Genomic DNA, 17,177 nt, shown 5'->3' with positions numbered 1-17,177 from the left:
CCGAGCAGCAGGTGGATGGAAGTGTTCGGTGATTATACCACCACTCCAGCTTGTCCGAAACCAGATCTTTCTGGTGATTTTTCTGGGGTGGCGTTAATCAGATTCTCAAAGGAATCACAGACACCACCCCCATCACCCCCAAATAAAAGGGTAGTAACTGCTGGTCTCTCCTCTTGGCTTGTGGGTCCCTTGGGGGAGGTACAAAGAGAATACCAAAAGGATATCAAATAGGAATAGGCTCAAACTTATTCGAAGTTTGGCAAGAGGATAGGGACCTGGGGGGCCAAAAATGTGCCACTTTGAAGACCTAGAGACAGGACAATTTGACAGATGTCTCTGTAGTTCCAGAAGGTCAGGACTTTTCAGAAAAGGCAGCATCGAAAAGGGCAGCTAGGGCCTGCTCAGCAGGCTCAAACACAATAAGTCTGTGAATCAGAAAAGAGGGTTTGATTAGAGGCAGGCAGGCGTGGCATCAGAATTGGAGGAAGACTCATTAACAATCTGCGATATGCAGATGATACCACCTTGCTTGCTGAAAGTGAAGAAGACTTAAAATATTTACCGAGATGAAAGAACACAGCCTTCCGTATGGATTACATCTCAATGCAAAGAAAACAAAAATCCTTACCACTGGACCAGTAAACTACATTCTTATCAACAGAGAAAAGATTGAAGTTGTCAAGGACTTCATTCTTCTTGGATCAACCATTAACACTCACCGAAGCAGCAGTCCAGAAATCAAACAACGTATTGCACTGGGCAAATCTGCTGCACAAGACCTTTTTAAAGTGTTGAAGAGCAAAAGATGGTAGCTTGAAGATTAAGGTGCGCCTGACCCAAGCCTTGGTATTTTCAGTAACCTCATATGCATGCAAAAGCTGGACAGTGAATAAGGAAGACCGTAGAATAATTGATGCTTTTTGAGTTATGGTGTTGGAGGAGACTATTGAAAGTGCATTGGCTGCCAAAAGAACCAACAGATCTGTGTTGGAAGAAGAGCAGCCAGAGTGCTCCTTGGAGGCCAGAATGGTCAAACTTCGGACATATTGTCAGGAGGGGCCAATCACTGGAGAAGGATATCATGTTTGGTAAGGTGGAGGGTCAGAGGAAAACCCCCAGCAAGATGGATTGGCAAAGTAGCAGCATCAATGGGCTCAAGCGGGGCAACAATTGTGAGGTTGGCCCAGGACCGGGCAGTGTTTCGTTTTGCTGTGCATAAGGTCTCTATGAGTTGGTACTGACTCCATGGTACCTAACAACAACAACAACAATAGAAAGAATGTGATGCTGTGTGTTAATGCGCTGGACTGCAAAGTTGTTTTGAACCTCAAGGTTGGTGGTTCAAGCTCGGCAACCGCTCCTTGAAACCCTATACAGGGTCGCTATGGGCCAGTACTAAGTCAATGGCACTTAACAACAGCAATAGAAAGAAAGGAGTCCTGGTGTAGTGCTGTGGGTTAATGCACTGGACTACAGGGTCAGTGTGACCTCAAGATCGGCAGTTCTAGCTCACCAGCCTCTCCTTGGAAACACTATACAGGGTTGCTATGGGCCAGTACTAAGTCAATGGCACTTAACAACAACAATAGAAAGAAAGGAGTGTCAAGTGGGGGTGGAATGGGGTACAGAGTGAAAGACAAGGATGTAGGATCAGGGACTGCTGGTTCTTTTCTAGCTCAGCTGAGGCTAGAACAAGGATGAGACGTAAGGGCTTTTAGTCCCCTGCCACCACCAAAGGAAACAAAGGAACTGTCGCCCAAAGCTAGAGAATATATCAAAGGAAACAGAAAATCTTCATTCCTGGAGACCTTTAAGAAGAGAAAAACCCAAACCACTTGTCACTGAGTCCATTGTGACTTATGGCAACCCCATGGATATCTTGAGTAGACCTGTGCTTCACCAGGGTTTTCACCAGTCAGTTCTAACGTAGATCACCAGGCCTTTCTTCCAAGGTGCCTCTGAGTGGACTCAAACCGCCAGCTTTTCAATTAAGAACTTAAGGCATTAACCATTTGCACCACCCTATAGAGGAGAACATCTCCCCTTTCACTTAGAATGGACTAGGTAGGGGGCAGTGAACAATCTAAAAAGCCCTTTCTGATTCTGAGTGCAGAAAAAACAGTGTGTGGTTTAGTGAATGTGGGTCTGAGAGAGTCTTGTCCTCCCCAGAGTGCGTCTCCACCTCCTATATACACAATCAGAGCCCCAACCAAAACAAGCAGTCTTTTCACCAGCAAGTGGTCAATTTCATGTAAACTGCTGCAGGCACTATCACCCCCCAGGGGGTGGCTAGCGGGGCGGAGCTGCCAGAGAGGAAAACAGTGATGCCCTCTTTACAACAGATGCAGACACGCCAGCAAATGCCCACAGTGTCCGCTCATTCCAAGGCAATGCGGGCAGCCTCAGAGACCTTTTGGGTAAGTGGATCTGTCAATGTAGCTGAAGCCATGTGTCCACTAGGACAGCCCTTCAGCTCTGGGTACCTCAAGTTGTTTCTTTTTCCATTGTCAATATAGGCCCCATCAGGCTCTCACTAAGAAGCATGGAAGTGAGCCAAAGTCAGCTTAGCTGGTTCTCACAGTGAGGTCCCAGACCAGCAGGGCCAACAACATCAGCAGCCCCTGGGAACTGGTTAGAAATGTAAATCCTCTGGGCCCACTCCACACCTACATAAGAAACTCAGGGAGTATAGCCCAGCAATCTGCGTTTTCAGAAGCCCTCCAGCTGACTCTGATGCTCACTAATACCTAAGAACTATGGGTTTATAGCACAGGCTGTAAACCAGATTGGATTGTAAAGACACGTTCATTCCATTCAGACAGGTTCAGCTAGATCATATAGAATCATAGATCTACAGAGTCGGCTGTTAAAACTAAGATGCTTTGTGAGAAGTAGAAAAGGGCACCCTCTTTAGACAGATGAGTGAGGCGTGATGGGACTGTAGGATAAGCACTGGACTACTAACCACAAGAACGGGTTCACAGCCACCAGCCACTCCACTGGAAAAAGAAAAGGCTGTGTGCGCCTGTAAAGATTTCAAGTCTCGGAAACCCAAGTCTCAGAGTTGCTACGAGTTGGAATGGACTCAGTGGCAGTGAGTTCTGTTTGGTTTAGACACATGAAGACCCCCTCAGCAGCGCATGCAGGCATTCATCGCTTGGTTGTTAACACTCAGCAGCTGCTCCCCAGAGGAAAGGTGTTCTCAGTCGGCTTCCATAGAGACTGCAGCCTTGTAAACCCTATGGGGCAGCATTACACTGTACCCTAGGTGCCCTATGAGCCAGAACAGACATGACAACAGTCTGGCGGGGTTAGACAGATGAACTCCAAAAAGATGCCTCTTCAGAAGGATTACTCAGCAGCTGTGATGGGTTCAGGGCTGAACTGTTACCCAACCACTTCCTTTACTGTTTGTTTATACCGTGCTCAATTTTTTCCCTCTCTGCAGTGGTTCTGCTGAATGTCTTCCTCTCTAATTAAACTCTCTACCCCTAGCACGTCATGATGTCAAGGCAGAGGACATTGTAGAGGATGGGGGTCTTTCCTCACCCAAGGATGAATTTTGTAGCTGTCTTTCTGAGCCTCAGCTCTTGGCTGTCACATCACTGTTTCCCTAGACACATTTTATTCTGCTCATGTTCCCAGTAAAGTGTAACCATTTCCACTTTGGAGGAGTTGAGTTTGTTTTGCCAAACGCCGATTGGTTTGTCCCCATGCACTTTGGGTCTTTCTGCATGACTGGAACACTAATCAGAGAAGCAACAACACCACATTTGAAAAGATGGGGTGAGAGGGAAGATGGATAAAAATAGGCAGCCCGGCCTCACAAAAGCATGGTTTTACTTCATACATCTGACAGGATTTTCAGAAAGTATTGCCAAAGGGAGGCTGTGATTGAGTGGAGTCTCATGAAAGTCTTTGAAATTCTGACCCTTCCAAAAGCAGATTGGGGATGGTGGTGGAGGGAAGTTCTGGCTGGCATAGAAGAAACTAGTTCTTGAAAGTGACTTAGAAACTAGCCTGGAATCCCTAGAGTAGGCCTAATGAGGAGTGGAACAAGCTCAAGGTAGAGAGGGAAAGACTCGTGCTTAGAGCTAGCATTAGCTGGCTGAGTTCACCAAGCCAGCGTTTTCCAATGGCCTGATGTTTCCTGAAATCCGAATTTAAACGCAGGGCTCCTTAGCAACATTTTATGCGTGCGCACATATGTTCATTTTTCTGGGGAGGTAATTCATAGATTTCCATCAGATTTTCAAAGAGATTTGTGTGATTCCTCCTCACAAATTAAAACTATGGTAAACAGCCACACCTGTAGATTACAGTCTCGATCAGAGTGATCCTGGTGTGGCTCTGTGGGTTAATACGCCAGACTGCAAAGCCGTTTGAACTGCAAGGTCGGTGGTTCAAGCTCACCAGCTGCTCCTCAGAAACCCTATACAGGGTCGCTATGGGTCGGAATTGACTAGATAGCACTTAACAACTCTTGCTACAAAAAAAAAAAAAAAGCTGTATCCAAACTTTCTATAACAAACGTTTATTATATTTATAATCATTTAAAGGGTTAAAGAGTACTTCCCAGAGGATGGCCACCATTTTGTTGGACCCAAAGGTATATCAAATCTAATTCTGAATTTGTGGAGGCTCACCACCACCACCACCACCACCACCACCAAGGAGCTCCGGTAGTGTAGTGAGTTATGAGTTTGACTACTAACCTAATGGACAGCTCGGCAGGACAAAGATGAGGCTTGGTGCTCATGCACAGGTTTACAGCCTTGGAAATGCTATACAAGAGTCGCTCTGAGTCGGAACTGACTTAACAGTACCCAGGCAGCCACCAACCACCACTACCCCCAACCTCGGAGCCAACTGCTTGTTCAATACTTCCATTTTGACTTATAGTCAGAAAAAAAGATTACTTCTATTGATGCTGAAGAGCCTGAAAGTAGAGAGAAAATGTTTAAAATAAAGTGCAGGCCATTGAATTAGCATTAAAGCCTCTTTTTAAAAGTTTAGGTACTCCAGTTGTTCCGTACAATGAAGAAAAATGCGTGATTGCAAACATACTCTGGTTTGCAAATAAAGCTTGTTATAAAGCATTGTAGTTTCACTATATGTTCATCTGACTTCTGTGCTAAAGACATTTCAAACCTGTGATCTTTCCTCCACTTAAGGTGAAATCAACTTGCTTTCTTGAATGATAAAAGGATGGGAAATGGCCCCCATAAACAAAGTTGAAAGCAGAAGACTAGAAGAAAATGTTTGCAACATATGTAGCCGATAGAGGACTCCCATCTACAGTAGAGAGGTCCTAAATGTCAAAAAACCAACAACTCAGCAGAAAAAAGATAAATAACATGAAGAGGTACATACAGAAGAAGAAACACAAGTGATCAATATAGCTCACTACTAACCACAAGAAATATCATGAAAGCAACAAGAAGATACAATATGAACCCATGTGAGAGTAAAATTCTAAGAGATTGATAATGGGTCGGAACCGTCCCAACAGCACTTAACAACAAGTTTGGGAGGGGTGAAGAGAAATATCTACTTTTATTCTTTTAGTAAGGAGCTCTGGTAGCATATTGGTTACAAGCAGGGCTGCTAATCTCAAGGTCAGCAGTTGGAAACTACCAGCTGTACTGCAGGAGAAAGATGAGGCTTTTCTACTCCAGTATATGGATAGCCTTAGAAACCCTATGTAGGGTTGCTATGAGTCAGAACTGATTCCCCGGCACACCACCACCACCTCCATACTTTTAGTGGGTAAGTAAATTGGTGCAGTCTCTTAGAACAGATGAACAATTTCTATAAAAATGATCAGAACAAATAACCTATAACCCAGCAATTCTAGAAATCTGTTTTTCAGAAATACTGATACATATGCTTATGAATATACAAAGTCCTGTCAAAAAGTCTTTGAGAAAAAAATGGAATGAAAAGATAATGGAATTTTTCCACAGACCTTTTTGAAGCCCCCACATACGTCCAAAGATACTCACATTAATGTTTTTAAAACTAAATATTCGCTTCAGTGTAAATGTCCATTTGCAGAATACACTACTACGTGCTACCTGGTCCTGGTGTGGCGCTGTGGGTTAATGCGCTGGACTGCATAGTCGGTTTGAACCACAAGGTCAGCAGTTCAAGCTCACCAGTCGCTCCTCGGAAACCCTATACAGGGTCGCTATAAATCATAACAGACTACAAGGCACTTAACAACAACAACAGCCTACTACCAGTAGTCAATTCCAGCTCACGGTGACCCTAAAAGACAGAGTAGAACCACCCCATAGGATTTCCAAGGCTGTGAATCTTTATGGAAACTGACTATTGTAGCTCCCTCTCACAGATTGGCTGGTAGGTGGGTTCAAAGTAACTGAGTGCTTAATCACTGCACCATCAGGGCACCTTAACAGAAACCTAGTAACACAAATTATGATGCGCTTATACAGTGAAATATTGGGCACAGCAGTTAAAAAAGATAATTTGATTTTTCCATCACTGGAAAAAGTAATCAGAGCAATATGTACAGTATATTAACAAATATGTTACGTATATGTAAACAAATAAGACTTTGTATGTGTACAATCGCATATATGTAAGTTCACTTGTTTTTTGAAAATCTGACAGCATATACCCCACATCTTTTTTTTTCCTTTTGATTATGAATTGAGCAAAAGTTTGCAGTGTAGATCATCAGTTTTACATTCAAGAAATCACACACTTTGTTTCATCTCAATGATTGCAGTCCCCTCAGTATAACATCACTTTTCCCACTTCCTCCCCATGTGTCTGGTTTCCATTGCTCCTCCTTTTTCACCCTTCTGGATTTGGTCTTTGAGTAAATGCTGCCCTTTTGATCTTGAATGGTTGACTAGCTCACTAGTGTTGTATCTCCTATATCCCTGTCTGTTGCTTGGCTGAAAATTGAGCCGTGGGGTGGGTTCAGTTCCAGACCTAAATGGTGTTCATGAGTCATTGTCTCTGTATTCCACTACTGTGTCTGACCAGTAACACTGGTATTTCCTTTCTTTTTCTTTTTGCGCTTTGTTCCACATATTCTCCCACTCTCTCTACCCCAAACCCTTATAAGTGGTAATCTTCAGGAAAGAGAAAAGGGAATAATGGTTATCTCTACTCTTGGTGGAGATTAAAAGGATTTTGTTCTTCTTAAGTGCCATCGAGTTGGTTCTGACCCATAGCGACCCTGTATAGGGTTTCTGAGGAATGGTTGGTGACTTTGAACCACCGACCTTGTGGTTCAAACCGACTTTGCAGTCCAGCTCGTTAACCCATAGCACCACACCACGAAATTAAATTATTTTCTGAATATACTCCAGTATTGTTTGAATTATTTTTGTAAAACATGATTTGTCCCTTTCTTGAGTGCTCCAGTAAATAAATAATAATAATCAACATACTTTTAAAAGAAAAAAAAGTAGAAAAGGGTTGAGATATACCAAGACTCATAGTTAAGACATATTTTGCTCTTTTACGAGAGCTATTCGTTTATGGTTTGGGACATCAAAAAGATTCCTCGGTTAATAAATGTCCTGAGACCTGTGCTTCTTTCACCACACTGGCATGGTAGCCGAAGAGGTTCTGGTCTCAGCCTGGTCACCTGGCAGAAGGGAAGGGTCCACTCAAGCACCATGTAGTGTGGCCTTCATCTCTGGGATAGGAGGCGTGGGAGCTGCCTCCACCCTCACCTGAAACAAAGAGAGGAAGAGAAGGAAATAAGTGGTCTCTCAAGGGGAGAAGGACAGGAACTTTTGCGTCAATGAAATGCAGTGAGGGGTCCTTTGTACCCCAGAATACTCCTAGAGCTGGTACATCACTTAACCTCAGCAGCGTTCCAGAGACACCAGGATGTCTTCATTCCAATATTCTCTCCTGTTAGGCACTTAGCGCCACTATTTCCTGTTTGGCTTGGCTGTGTGCTGCGGAGTTGGTTCCAACTCATAGCGACCCTGTACAGGGTTTCCGAGGCTGTAAATCTTTACAGGAGCAGAATGCCTCATCTTTCTCCCGCAGAACAGCTGGTAGTTTCGAACTGCTGACCTTGCAATTCACAGCCCGATTCATAAAATTTAAGAAGCTATATTTAAGAAACCCTGAAGTAAAATCTTTAAATGAATGGATTGTTGTTAAATACTGTTGAGTAGACTCATAGTAACTCTGTATAGAGTTTCCAAGGAGCAAGCTGATGAGTTTGAACTGCTAACCTTGTGCTTAACAGTCCAGCGTTCATCCTATAGCATCACACCAGGGGTAATATTTGCAATTTGTTACAAAATAATTGACAAAGTAATTTATTAAATTTCTGTGATATACGTAAGCATCTCTTTGCTAGAAACAAAGAGACCTGAGCATAAATTGTTACAGTTTACTCAGATTGTTGGAAATCAATCAGTAATGAAAATGAGTTCATCTCCAAAAGTATAATCTGTCGAGGTTAATTGAATTTGCCAAAAAAAACAAAAAAAATTGATCTCTACATAGAAAGAGATGCCATGCATTCTTCCAGATAACCTGAACAGTAAGTAGCATTTTAAGTTCTTTAGGCTTTCCATAAACTACTGAGGAATTTTGGAAATGTTCAGTATTGAAACGAAAGGATTGAAGTTATCAAGGACATCAATTTGGTTGGATCAACCATCAACACTCATGGAAGCAACAGTCAAGAAATCAAATCATGTATTTGCATTAGCAAAATCTGCTGCACGAGACCTCCTTAAAGTGTTCAAGAGCAAAGATGTCAGTTTGAAGACTAAGGTGTGCCTGACCCAAGCCGTGGTATTTTCAATTGCCCCATATGCATGTGTAAAGTTAGACAATAAATAAGGAAGACCATAGAAGAATTGATACATTTGAGTTATGATGTTGGAGAAGTATATTAAAAGTACATGGACTGCCCGAAGAGCTACCCTATTAGACATGTTCATTCTTATATGATCTTTATTAGGAGATTTTCTTTTCTTTTAGGTGAATTTTCTGAAAATGTGTTTATTTATTCTTCACTTAAAAAAAAAAAAAAGTAGAATGGGCAGGAATTCTAGGAAAGTGTACATTGTCCTTGTTACCTGCTGCTCTCAGTCCCTGACTCATGGTGGCCTTATCCGTCCACAACAAAAGCGGACACTGTGCCAATTCCTTACCAATTCCACATTGATGCCATCTGCCTAATGACCTCAAACCACAGATTGTCAAAATAAGGTCATTTGTCTCTTTCTGACACAAGTATATTTGATGTCAGAAATTTAGAAACTATGATAAGCAAAAAGAAGAAAATTAACATTACCTGTAATTTCAGCTCTTAGTGGTTATCACTGTTAACATTTTGAATTGTATCCTTTTAGTCTCTTCAAAATGTCATGCTTTTCCTTAACAAAAATGGTTTCTTACAAGATAATATATATATATATATATATATATTTTTTTTTTTTTTGCTACTATTGTGTTTTACTTTGGAGTCTTGTGGGATCATGTAGGATAAGCACTGGACTGTTAACCACAAGGTCAGCGGTTCAAGCCCACCAGCTGCTCCTTGGAAACCCTACATCCATAGAGAATCGCAATGTCAGAATCGACTCGACAACACTTAATGTTTAATTTAATAATGTTTCAAGGATATGTCTATATCATTTTTAGTGATTGCACAGTAATCTCAGGGGACTGATTTGTTTTCCATTTTTCAGTAATGAGCACCTTTGTTGATGTCACTTCCAGTATATCAATACCTGGTCACATAGTTTAAGCTCCTCTCTTAACACTGAGCTGATTAAAGACACTGAGTGATGCAGGCGAACAAAGAAATCAGAACCCCTTTAACTTCTGTTTCTAAATTACTACCACGCCAGAGGAGACATAAAGTGAAAAAAACAGGCACTTGTAGAGAGAATTTTCTTTTTTTAACTTTTAGCCAAAAATGACCTTTGACGATTCATTCCAGGTGTGTGTTTAACACATTTCAACAACCAGCTGCGGAGATGAATGGGACTATATTGAAAGAATGTGTCATTGTTAACCAAGATGCATTTGCTCAGATCACAAAGCTTGCTTTATGGTTACCTCGGTTTTTCTAAAAGAACAGCATACTCTTTGCTTGGCCAACCAGCTGCTTAGCATTCTTGCCACTTACATTGCTTATGGACAGCATTTATGATGAACAATTTTAGGGCACAGGGGGAGATGATCAGCTAAATAAAATTGCCCAAGTCTGGCTTTAGAGCCGCCCTCCATCTTGGCCCCAGACCGCACAGAATTAAATCATAAACCTCTGGCAAGTGTGCCCTTTGGAAAGGAAGAGAAGCTCATATGGCACGTGGCATGATATAAAAAGCCACTGAACCACATGATACAGAAAACACTTCAGGAAAAGGTCCAGCTGCGAATCCCCCACTCTCAATCCTCTCCTAGCTAATTAGCCATCAGGGTGGTAGATGAAGCAATTGTCCTGCACAACTTTATTGTAAAGAGGCATAAGGTTCAATTCAGCCAAGAGAGCAATGGAGGAAGGCCTTGTCTGGGAGAAGTGCTGATAAAACGGAAAGCAACCAAGGGGTAGGCAGGGGTGAAGGTGTTAAATGCCTTGGAGTCATCCAGTCAGTTCTGAGTCTTAGCGACCCTGTATAGGGTTTCTGAGGAGTGACAGGGGAGATAAAAGCCCAGAAGTACTCAATGTGAGACTAATTGTCAATTTTATGTGCTTCACATGCGGAAGATGGATGAGTTCCTTGTTTCAGTTTTTTATCAGTTCGAGTAAGACAGGATTTCTCATCCGTGACACTACGGATATTTTGGACCAGATAATTAATTCTTTGTTGTTGGATCGTAGAATGTTTTACAGCAACCCTGTCCTCTACCTACTACATGCCAGTAGACCTCCAGTTGTCACAACCAAAAATGTCACTCAATGCCATTGAGAGCTACCAGATTAGGAAATATCATTATTATCCTGAAATACTGAAAAACTATAGACTCTGGCCAAAAATCAGAATCATGTCATGTGCCATTGTATTTATAAACATATGTGGGTGGCAGTAGTCCCAGCCATTTTCAAGCTGTTAGACTAGACTGGAAGTGCAGTATAGACCTACACCGACACCATGGGTTCTGTGTGAAAGTCTGTCTCTGGGTGAGAATTCCGCCATAGCTCACTTGAATCCAGGAACTTAGCTCCCTGCCTTTTACGTCACTGGCTCCCGTAATAGCAATGAAAGTGTCCCTGTCTGCATGAATTCAAAGGTTCTCTAAGTTTATTTGGAAAGGTACATGGAAGGTAAGTATGAAACCAATCAAATCTAAACATCTATCCCTGAGGGATCTTCTAAGGACACTTTAGGAGATCCCGGGCTATGGCACTGCCCACGTGCTAATATTTCCACATACCTAGCTCACACTCGTAAACAATTTCCACTCTTCTCTGTTCCAAGCCTTTTTTTTTTTTTTTAAGCCTAATTCTTCGCACTCACTCCCCCCTTCGGTTGGTTTAGCTAACTTTATGATTATTCATCATAAAGTTACTGAATTCTCTGCTTTTTAAACCTCTCTCTGGCTTCTGCTAAATTGCCATCTTTATCTTAAAGTCTCTCCGTTGAAAGTTTGCATTTAATAACGGAAGTTACCAACGTCTTGACCTTCTTTCAGATATGACAATGGATGATGTTCGAGAATACGAGAAAAACATGCATGAACAAACCAACATAAAAGTTTGCAATCAGCATTCCTCCACTGTGGATGACATAGAGAACCATGCCAAAACAAGTGTATGTAGAATTTTTGAAACATGTTGCCCACCCTTCCCCAAACACACATGTAAACTGTACTCTGAAATGCTCTATTCCAAGCCTTCCACAAAAGCGTGGTGTCTCCCAGAAGCTGTTGATGAAGAACTTGAGCTGGCTCTGAATTGGGCAACGTCACCTCACTTCTAAACATCACGCTTCTTGGAAGCCTCTTGGCTTGGAGGTTATTTCAGCCCTAAAACTAAGTACATGGAGAGTGGAAACATTTTGTGGTGCTAAATAAAGTGCCTGCACCATGAAAGAGCAAAGGGGTAAAAACTGGATGTCATATATAAACGGGAACAAGTAGTTGCTTTTTAAAATATAGCAAACACTCAAGGGCAAGCGGCTGGCTCATCTGCGATTTTAGGTTTCTTTACATTTGCTTTGAGATGCTTTCTGTGGTTCTTTGTTGTTGTTTTACCCCATCAATCCCTTTTCATATCAGTGAATCCCAAGATTGGGCTGCAGTCTGCCCATACGCACTGGCTGAGCTGGATTTGTGCAGGGCTGTAGAGTGGGTGTAGCCTGGGACTTAGATGAACCGCAGAGACCTTCAAGACTACTTAGTCACACGTAAGCTCTGGAGAGCTAACTGTATGGTGGATGCCAGCCGTTTAAATCGAGTGACCTCTCACTCATTCACACTAATGAACTGAAGAGGAGATGTAGTTAAGACAGAAAAATGTAATCACCAAGTATCCCTGATGTTTGTCTTCAGCCAGAGCTGGGATCTCGTGGTGTGTCAGCTTCCACCTTCATTCCATTAGCCCAGGCCCCAGAATGTCACATCTAAAGTTTTCTATAGAAAATTAATCCTGTAGTTTTGAAGAATGAACAGGTAGTGGGGGGTTGTTAAGGATGCTGCAGAATCGGGAATGGTTGCTTGGGTTTGTGGAGCATGTCTTTGGAACCAGTGCCGTGCTCTGCGAGGCTCATGTGCTGCTTTAGGGTGCATGTGACTGCCCTTGAGGTTGAAAGGACCCCTAATTCTTCCTCCTGATTTGCATGTGGTGATTGGTGTTACAGAAAGCTGCTCAGAAGCAACTTCACAGAGGCGTTCCTCTCTACACAGAACCATAGAATCCTCCTTCCAATTGGACTTCCTCCTTCCTCTCTCCCTGTTCTAAAATGAGAAGTGCTCATGAATTGCCACCACGTTCAGTTCTCTTTTTTGTTAGGAATGCTAGGCTCCAGCTCCCCCATCAGCCTCTCTGAAAGCTGCTCACTATGACCAGAGGAAAGACAGGGCCGTGTTTCCAAAGGCTAGGAAGCACTGTGCTTTTCTGTTCTTCTGGCTTCGGGCTCTTGGCTTTCCTGTCCGTTTTACTTAGTCACTCTTAAGATGTGACAAGCTTACTGTATGGTGAATAGTTTGCTGATAGATCCCCAGAGTGGTGCCCTCCATGGGAAAGACCATGTATGTTCTGGCTGCATCTCCCAGTGGTTCTCTTGACTTCAGCGGAAGGGATGCCTCCCTCCTCAGAAGTTACACAGAGTGGTTATTTTGAATGCTTAGGACATTTCCCTCATTCTTTTGAAGTCCATGAAATGGGGGATCATTTATTTCTCAATAGCCTTTCTCCTTTAACATTAAAAATGTTCAAATCAAGAGGTTGCTGTTCATCACAAATGGAAACTGCCTGAGTGCTAAGTAAAATTTAAATCATCAACTTGAGCAGGGACAAATTACATTGAAATTATGCAGAATTAACATTCATGAACACAGCAATAAGGAAGTTAACAGTCTCCACAATTGAACAGTTTAAAAGCCTTCAAGGAAAGGAACTTCTAAAACTCTACTTTGGTCATCTCTGCCCCCTGCTGGATATGTGGAGTAGAGCAATATATTCAGCCACTTGTTTATTACAAAGTCTACATTTTCAGTGAAAGCCATTTATTTACAATAGCAGAAACCCAATTTATTGAAAAATTTCTGAGAGTATCAACTTTATTTTTAACATCCTCTTTTAAATTTTGTAAAAAACCGTTCTAGTTAGAAATACTAAATTTTCCTTTGCAATTTTTGTTGGTATCTTTTTAAATTTTACCATCACTCAGCCATCGTTTGCCATTTCCTTTATAAAAACTCTTCCTTGCCAGGAAAATCTCATAATTGACCCCATTAAATCTTCTTAAGGATTTTGTTTTAGGAAATATCCTTCTGATTTGATGATTATTATGAGACCTAATAATTAACAATACTGTTATGAATATAAATTCCATGATTAATATTTCCAAAGTTGTTATATTGTTTCTTGCTCATTTATTCATGCAATATCATCCAATGACGTTTGAACTACCAAGTACAGGGCAGAGAACAAGTAACAATGAAAAATGGGTCTCTAAGAAGCTAAAATAAATGTCGAAAATTCATATATAGCAGATTTTGTCTCTTATTCATTCAGTTACGTGGTCTAATAAGGCCAGTTACGTGGTTTCCCTGGTCCCAACAAAGGAAAATGGCAAAGGATGTGTATCCAGGGATAGCTAGATTCAGAGGTAATGAGAACAGAATTGTTGATAGTGAGAGAAAAGACAAGAAACTGCACAGCCCCTGAGAAGGAAGTCATTGCTATATGAAATAACACAGTGATAGACTTCCAGACTAAATGGCAGTAAGTATCTAATGCGAGGGTCAGTCAAAAAGTATTGTTACAAAATCACAGACCCCCTTTATTAAACAAAGATCTCAAAATGTGAAGCTATTGTTTCTCAAGGTAGCCTCCATCTAGGTCTATACACTTGTAAAGGTGGTATTTTCCATCTCTTTAACCCTTCTCCAAAGAATTCTATACACATCAAACAGTAGTTTGGGGGTCCTTGAGGGATTCAAATTGTGTTCCTTTTAAATGTTCTTTGAGTTGAAGGAGCAAGATTGGGACTATTGGGTGGTCAGAATAGGTTTCCCAATGAAATTCTTGTAGGATAGTCCTCGAAGAATGAGCAGATGTATTGTTGTGATGGGGAAACTTCCTCAGCACAACTTTTCTGGCCTTTTCCCACCAATGCAGAAAACTTTCTTTAAACTTCTTCCTAATAAGCCCGTGTGTCCTTCAGGAAAATCCATCAAGACCACCCTGTTAAAATCCCCAAAATCAGTCACCATAGTCTTCTGAGCTGACCTCCCCTTGAGGTTAACTGGCCTAACACATACCCTGGGAAACCACAGTTTTGATTGGCTCTTTTCTTGAAGGCACCCTAAGGAAACTAAACAGAGTCCTGGTGTGGCACTGTGGGTCAGTGCGCTGAACTGTAAAGTTGGCTTGAACCGCAAGGTCAGAGGTTCAAGCTCACCAGCTGCTCCCTGGAAACCCAATATAGGGTCTCTATAAGTCAGAACCAACTCGGCGCTAACAACAACAACACTAAGACAAGTGTTTATTGAGAGAACTTGTCTGTAACTGTCCACTGATCCCAGAGACCATGTTTAAACATGTTTTGTTTGGAATAAACCCATGCATATTTGAACTAGCAATACTTTTTGTGCTTACCCTCGTACATTAGAGAATGATTTACATTCATTTTTATTTCACTTTCTCCTTAATAAGAACAAGTATTTGGGAAATCGACATGATTTGACAGTGCCTATTGGATGAGGCATGACTATTTACTTGTTGAATTCCATATAATTTACTTTTTAAAAACCAATAATAATACCTTCACTCATGAAATTATCCCCCTTTTCATTCTCTATTCTTTTTCTTTTAGGTTTCTTTAAGAAGTGGTTTTCTTTTCTTAGCTCTGCGATCATGAACAGGATTCATTGTTGTTGTCTTCTCATTTGTTTTCCTTAAAACTGAATCAATTAAAACAAAGCATGTCAGTGTTTGGTGGGTACACGATTAGGAAGCCAGTAACCACGGCATCAAAACGTAAAGCGTATACTTAGTAAGAAGGCAGCCTGCTGAGAATTCTGATACCTGTTTGTCCTATAAAGGTATTCTTGTGCTTGGATGATGGAAGGTCGATAGTAACATGTCTCATTCCAGCACAACTGGTTGCTTTAACAATCACCTTATCTTTATGGAAGAAATGACCAGCCGTGCATCTAACGTCCATGGACCAATAACAATAAAACACCAGCATACACACAGACACGTGCACACACTCTCCCCTGGACTGGTCTGTACTCTCCTGTTAAGTTCTTGTGCAAAATACTTAAAATTCTCATTGAAAAGGACTTTGAAAAGATAGAGATTCATAAAGGAATATTGTTTTGAGGGGGGCGTGGGTTGCCTCAAAAAGCAAAAGAATTATTTGAGCATTTATATGGTCCTTTGGGTTCGTAATCTCGTGAAGCCCCTTTAAGGTAGAGCTCTTTGAAGGCATTGCCAAGAGTCTGTTTCCATCTCTTGCAAATAACTCTCATTTTTCTTTGTCTTTCTTTTCTCCTTTGAAGACATGACAATGGATGAAGTCCGAGAATTTGAACGAGCCACTCAGGAAGCTACCAACAAGAAAATTGGCGTTTTCCCCCCTGCGATTTCTATCTCGAGCATCTCCCTGCTGCCTTCTTCCATCCGCAGTGCTCCTTCTAGCGCTCCATCCACACCTCTCTCCACAGACCCACCCGAATTCCTCTCAGTCCCCAGAGATCGGCCCCGGAAAAAGTCCGCCCCAGAAACTCTCACGCTTCCAGACCCTGAGAAAAAAGCCACCCTGAATTTACCTGGCATGCACTCTTCAGATAAGCCATGTCGGCCCAAGTCAGAGTAACCTGTACTGGGGAGATTTCATGGGGTTTTATATTTTCATTTTGGGTTGTTTTGTTTAAGAATCGCCTGATAGAGAGAATGACTGCTTTGTCACTTAAACCTGTTCCTTCGATCTTCTTCGATCTCCAGGTGTGCATGTGGTTAAGTAATTAAACATATAATATGAATGCCTTAGTAGCTACACTGCATCATAGTAATGGTTAAGAATTGCAAAGGACAGTGGGGAATCTTCCATAGAGACAGCTGTTCACCAGGGAGGAAGTCTTGCCATTGGATAAACAAAGGAACACTTTGCACCACTTTGTGACAAAGGTGTAGTAAAAGAATGGAAGCCAATTCCCTCTATCAAACCTGAAATTTTCAAAGCATATTCTCAGGCATAGCATACCTAATTATTCAATTTTGAACTGCTGACCGCCTATACTTGAATACCAATAATTACTGAGATTCCTATTTTGGTTAGTCTGACTCAGGATTTGGGGCCAAATCAACTCTTTAAATTTTTGAAAATTTTAATTATCAACCTATAGAGGCTCCAAGTGCAATTAATGATAACCGGTTTATACCTTTCACAGAATTTGATAAAGATTCCACTTGTTTCTGTCTTTTAATAACTCTCCCTTCTGTGCCCTCACGGCCTCAGAAACCTTTAAGAATTGCCTGGAAG

At 41.7% G+C, this 17,177-nt stretch overlaps 1 protein-coding gene across 2 annotated transcripts in view; it reads left to right on the top strand.

Moving 5' to 3' along the window:
* Positions 1-16,626, top strand: part of PITPNC1 (phosphatidylinositol transfer protein, cytoplasmic 1) — a 366,383-nt gene extending 349,757 nt beyond the window's left edge. Inside the window, exons 9-10 of one of the 2 annotated variants that reach the window (XM_006833591.1) lie at positions 11,656-11,774; positions 16,195-16,549. In XM_006833591.1, the coding sequence (XP_006833654.1) occupies positions 11,656-11,774; positions 16,195-16,200 (125 nt within the window). In that variant the 3' untranslated portion in view covers positions 16,201-16,549. Of the gene's footprint in view, positions 1-11,655; positions 11,775-16,194 lie in introns of both variants that reach the window. The other variant, XM_006833590.1, reaches the window with a different exon arrangement.
* Positions 16,627-17,177: the final 551 nt, after the last annotated feature.

Source organism: Chrysochloris asiatica, unplaced genomic scaffold (assembly GCF_000296735.1).
Source record: "Chrysochloris asiatica unplaced genomic scaffold, ChrAsi1.0 scaffold00007, whole genome shotgun sequence".
Classification (NCBI taxonomy): domain Eukaryota; kingdom Metazoa; phylum Chordata; class Mammalia; order Afrosoricida; family Chrysochloridae; genus Chrysochloris; species Chrysochloris asiatica.
This window is presented reverse-complemented; position numbering and strand designations above follow the sequence as displayed.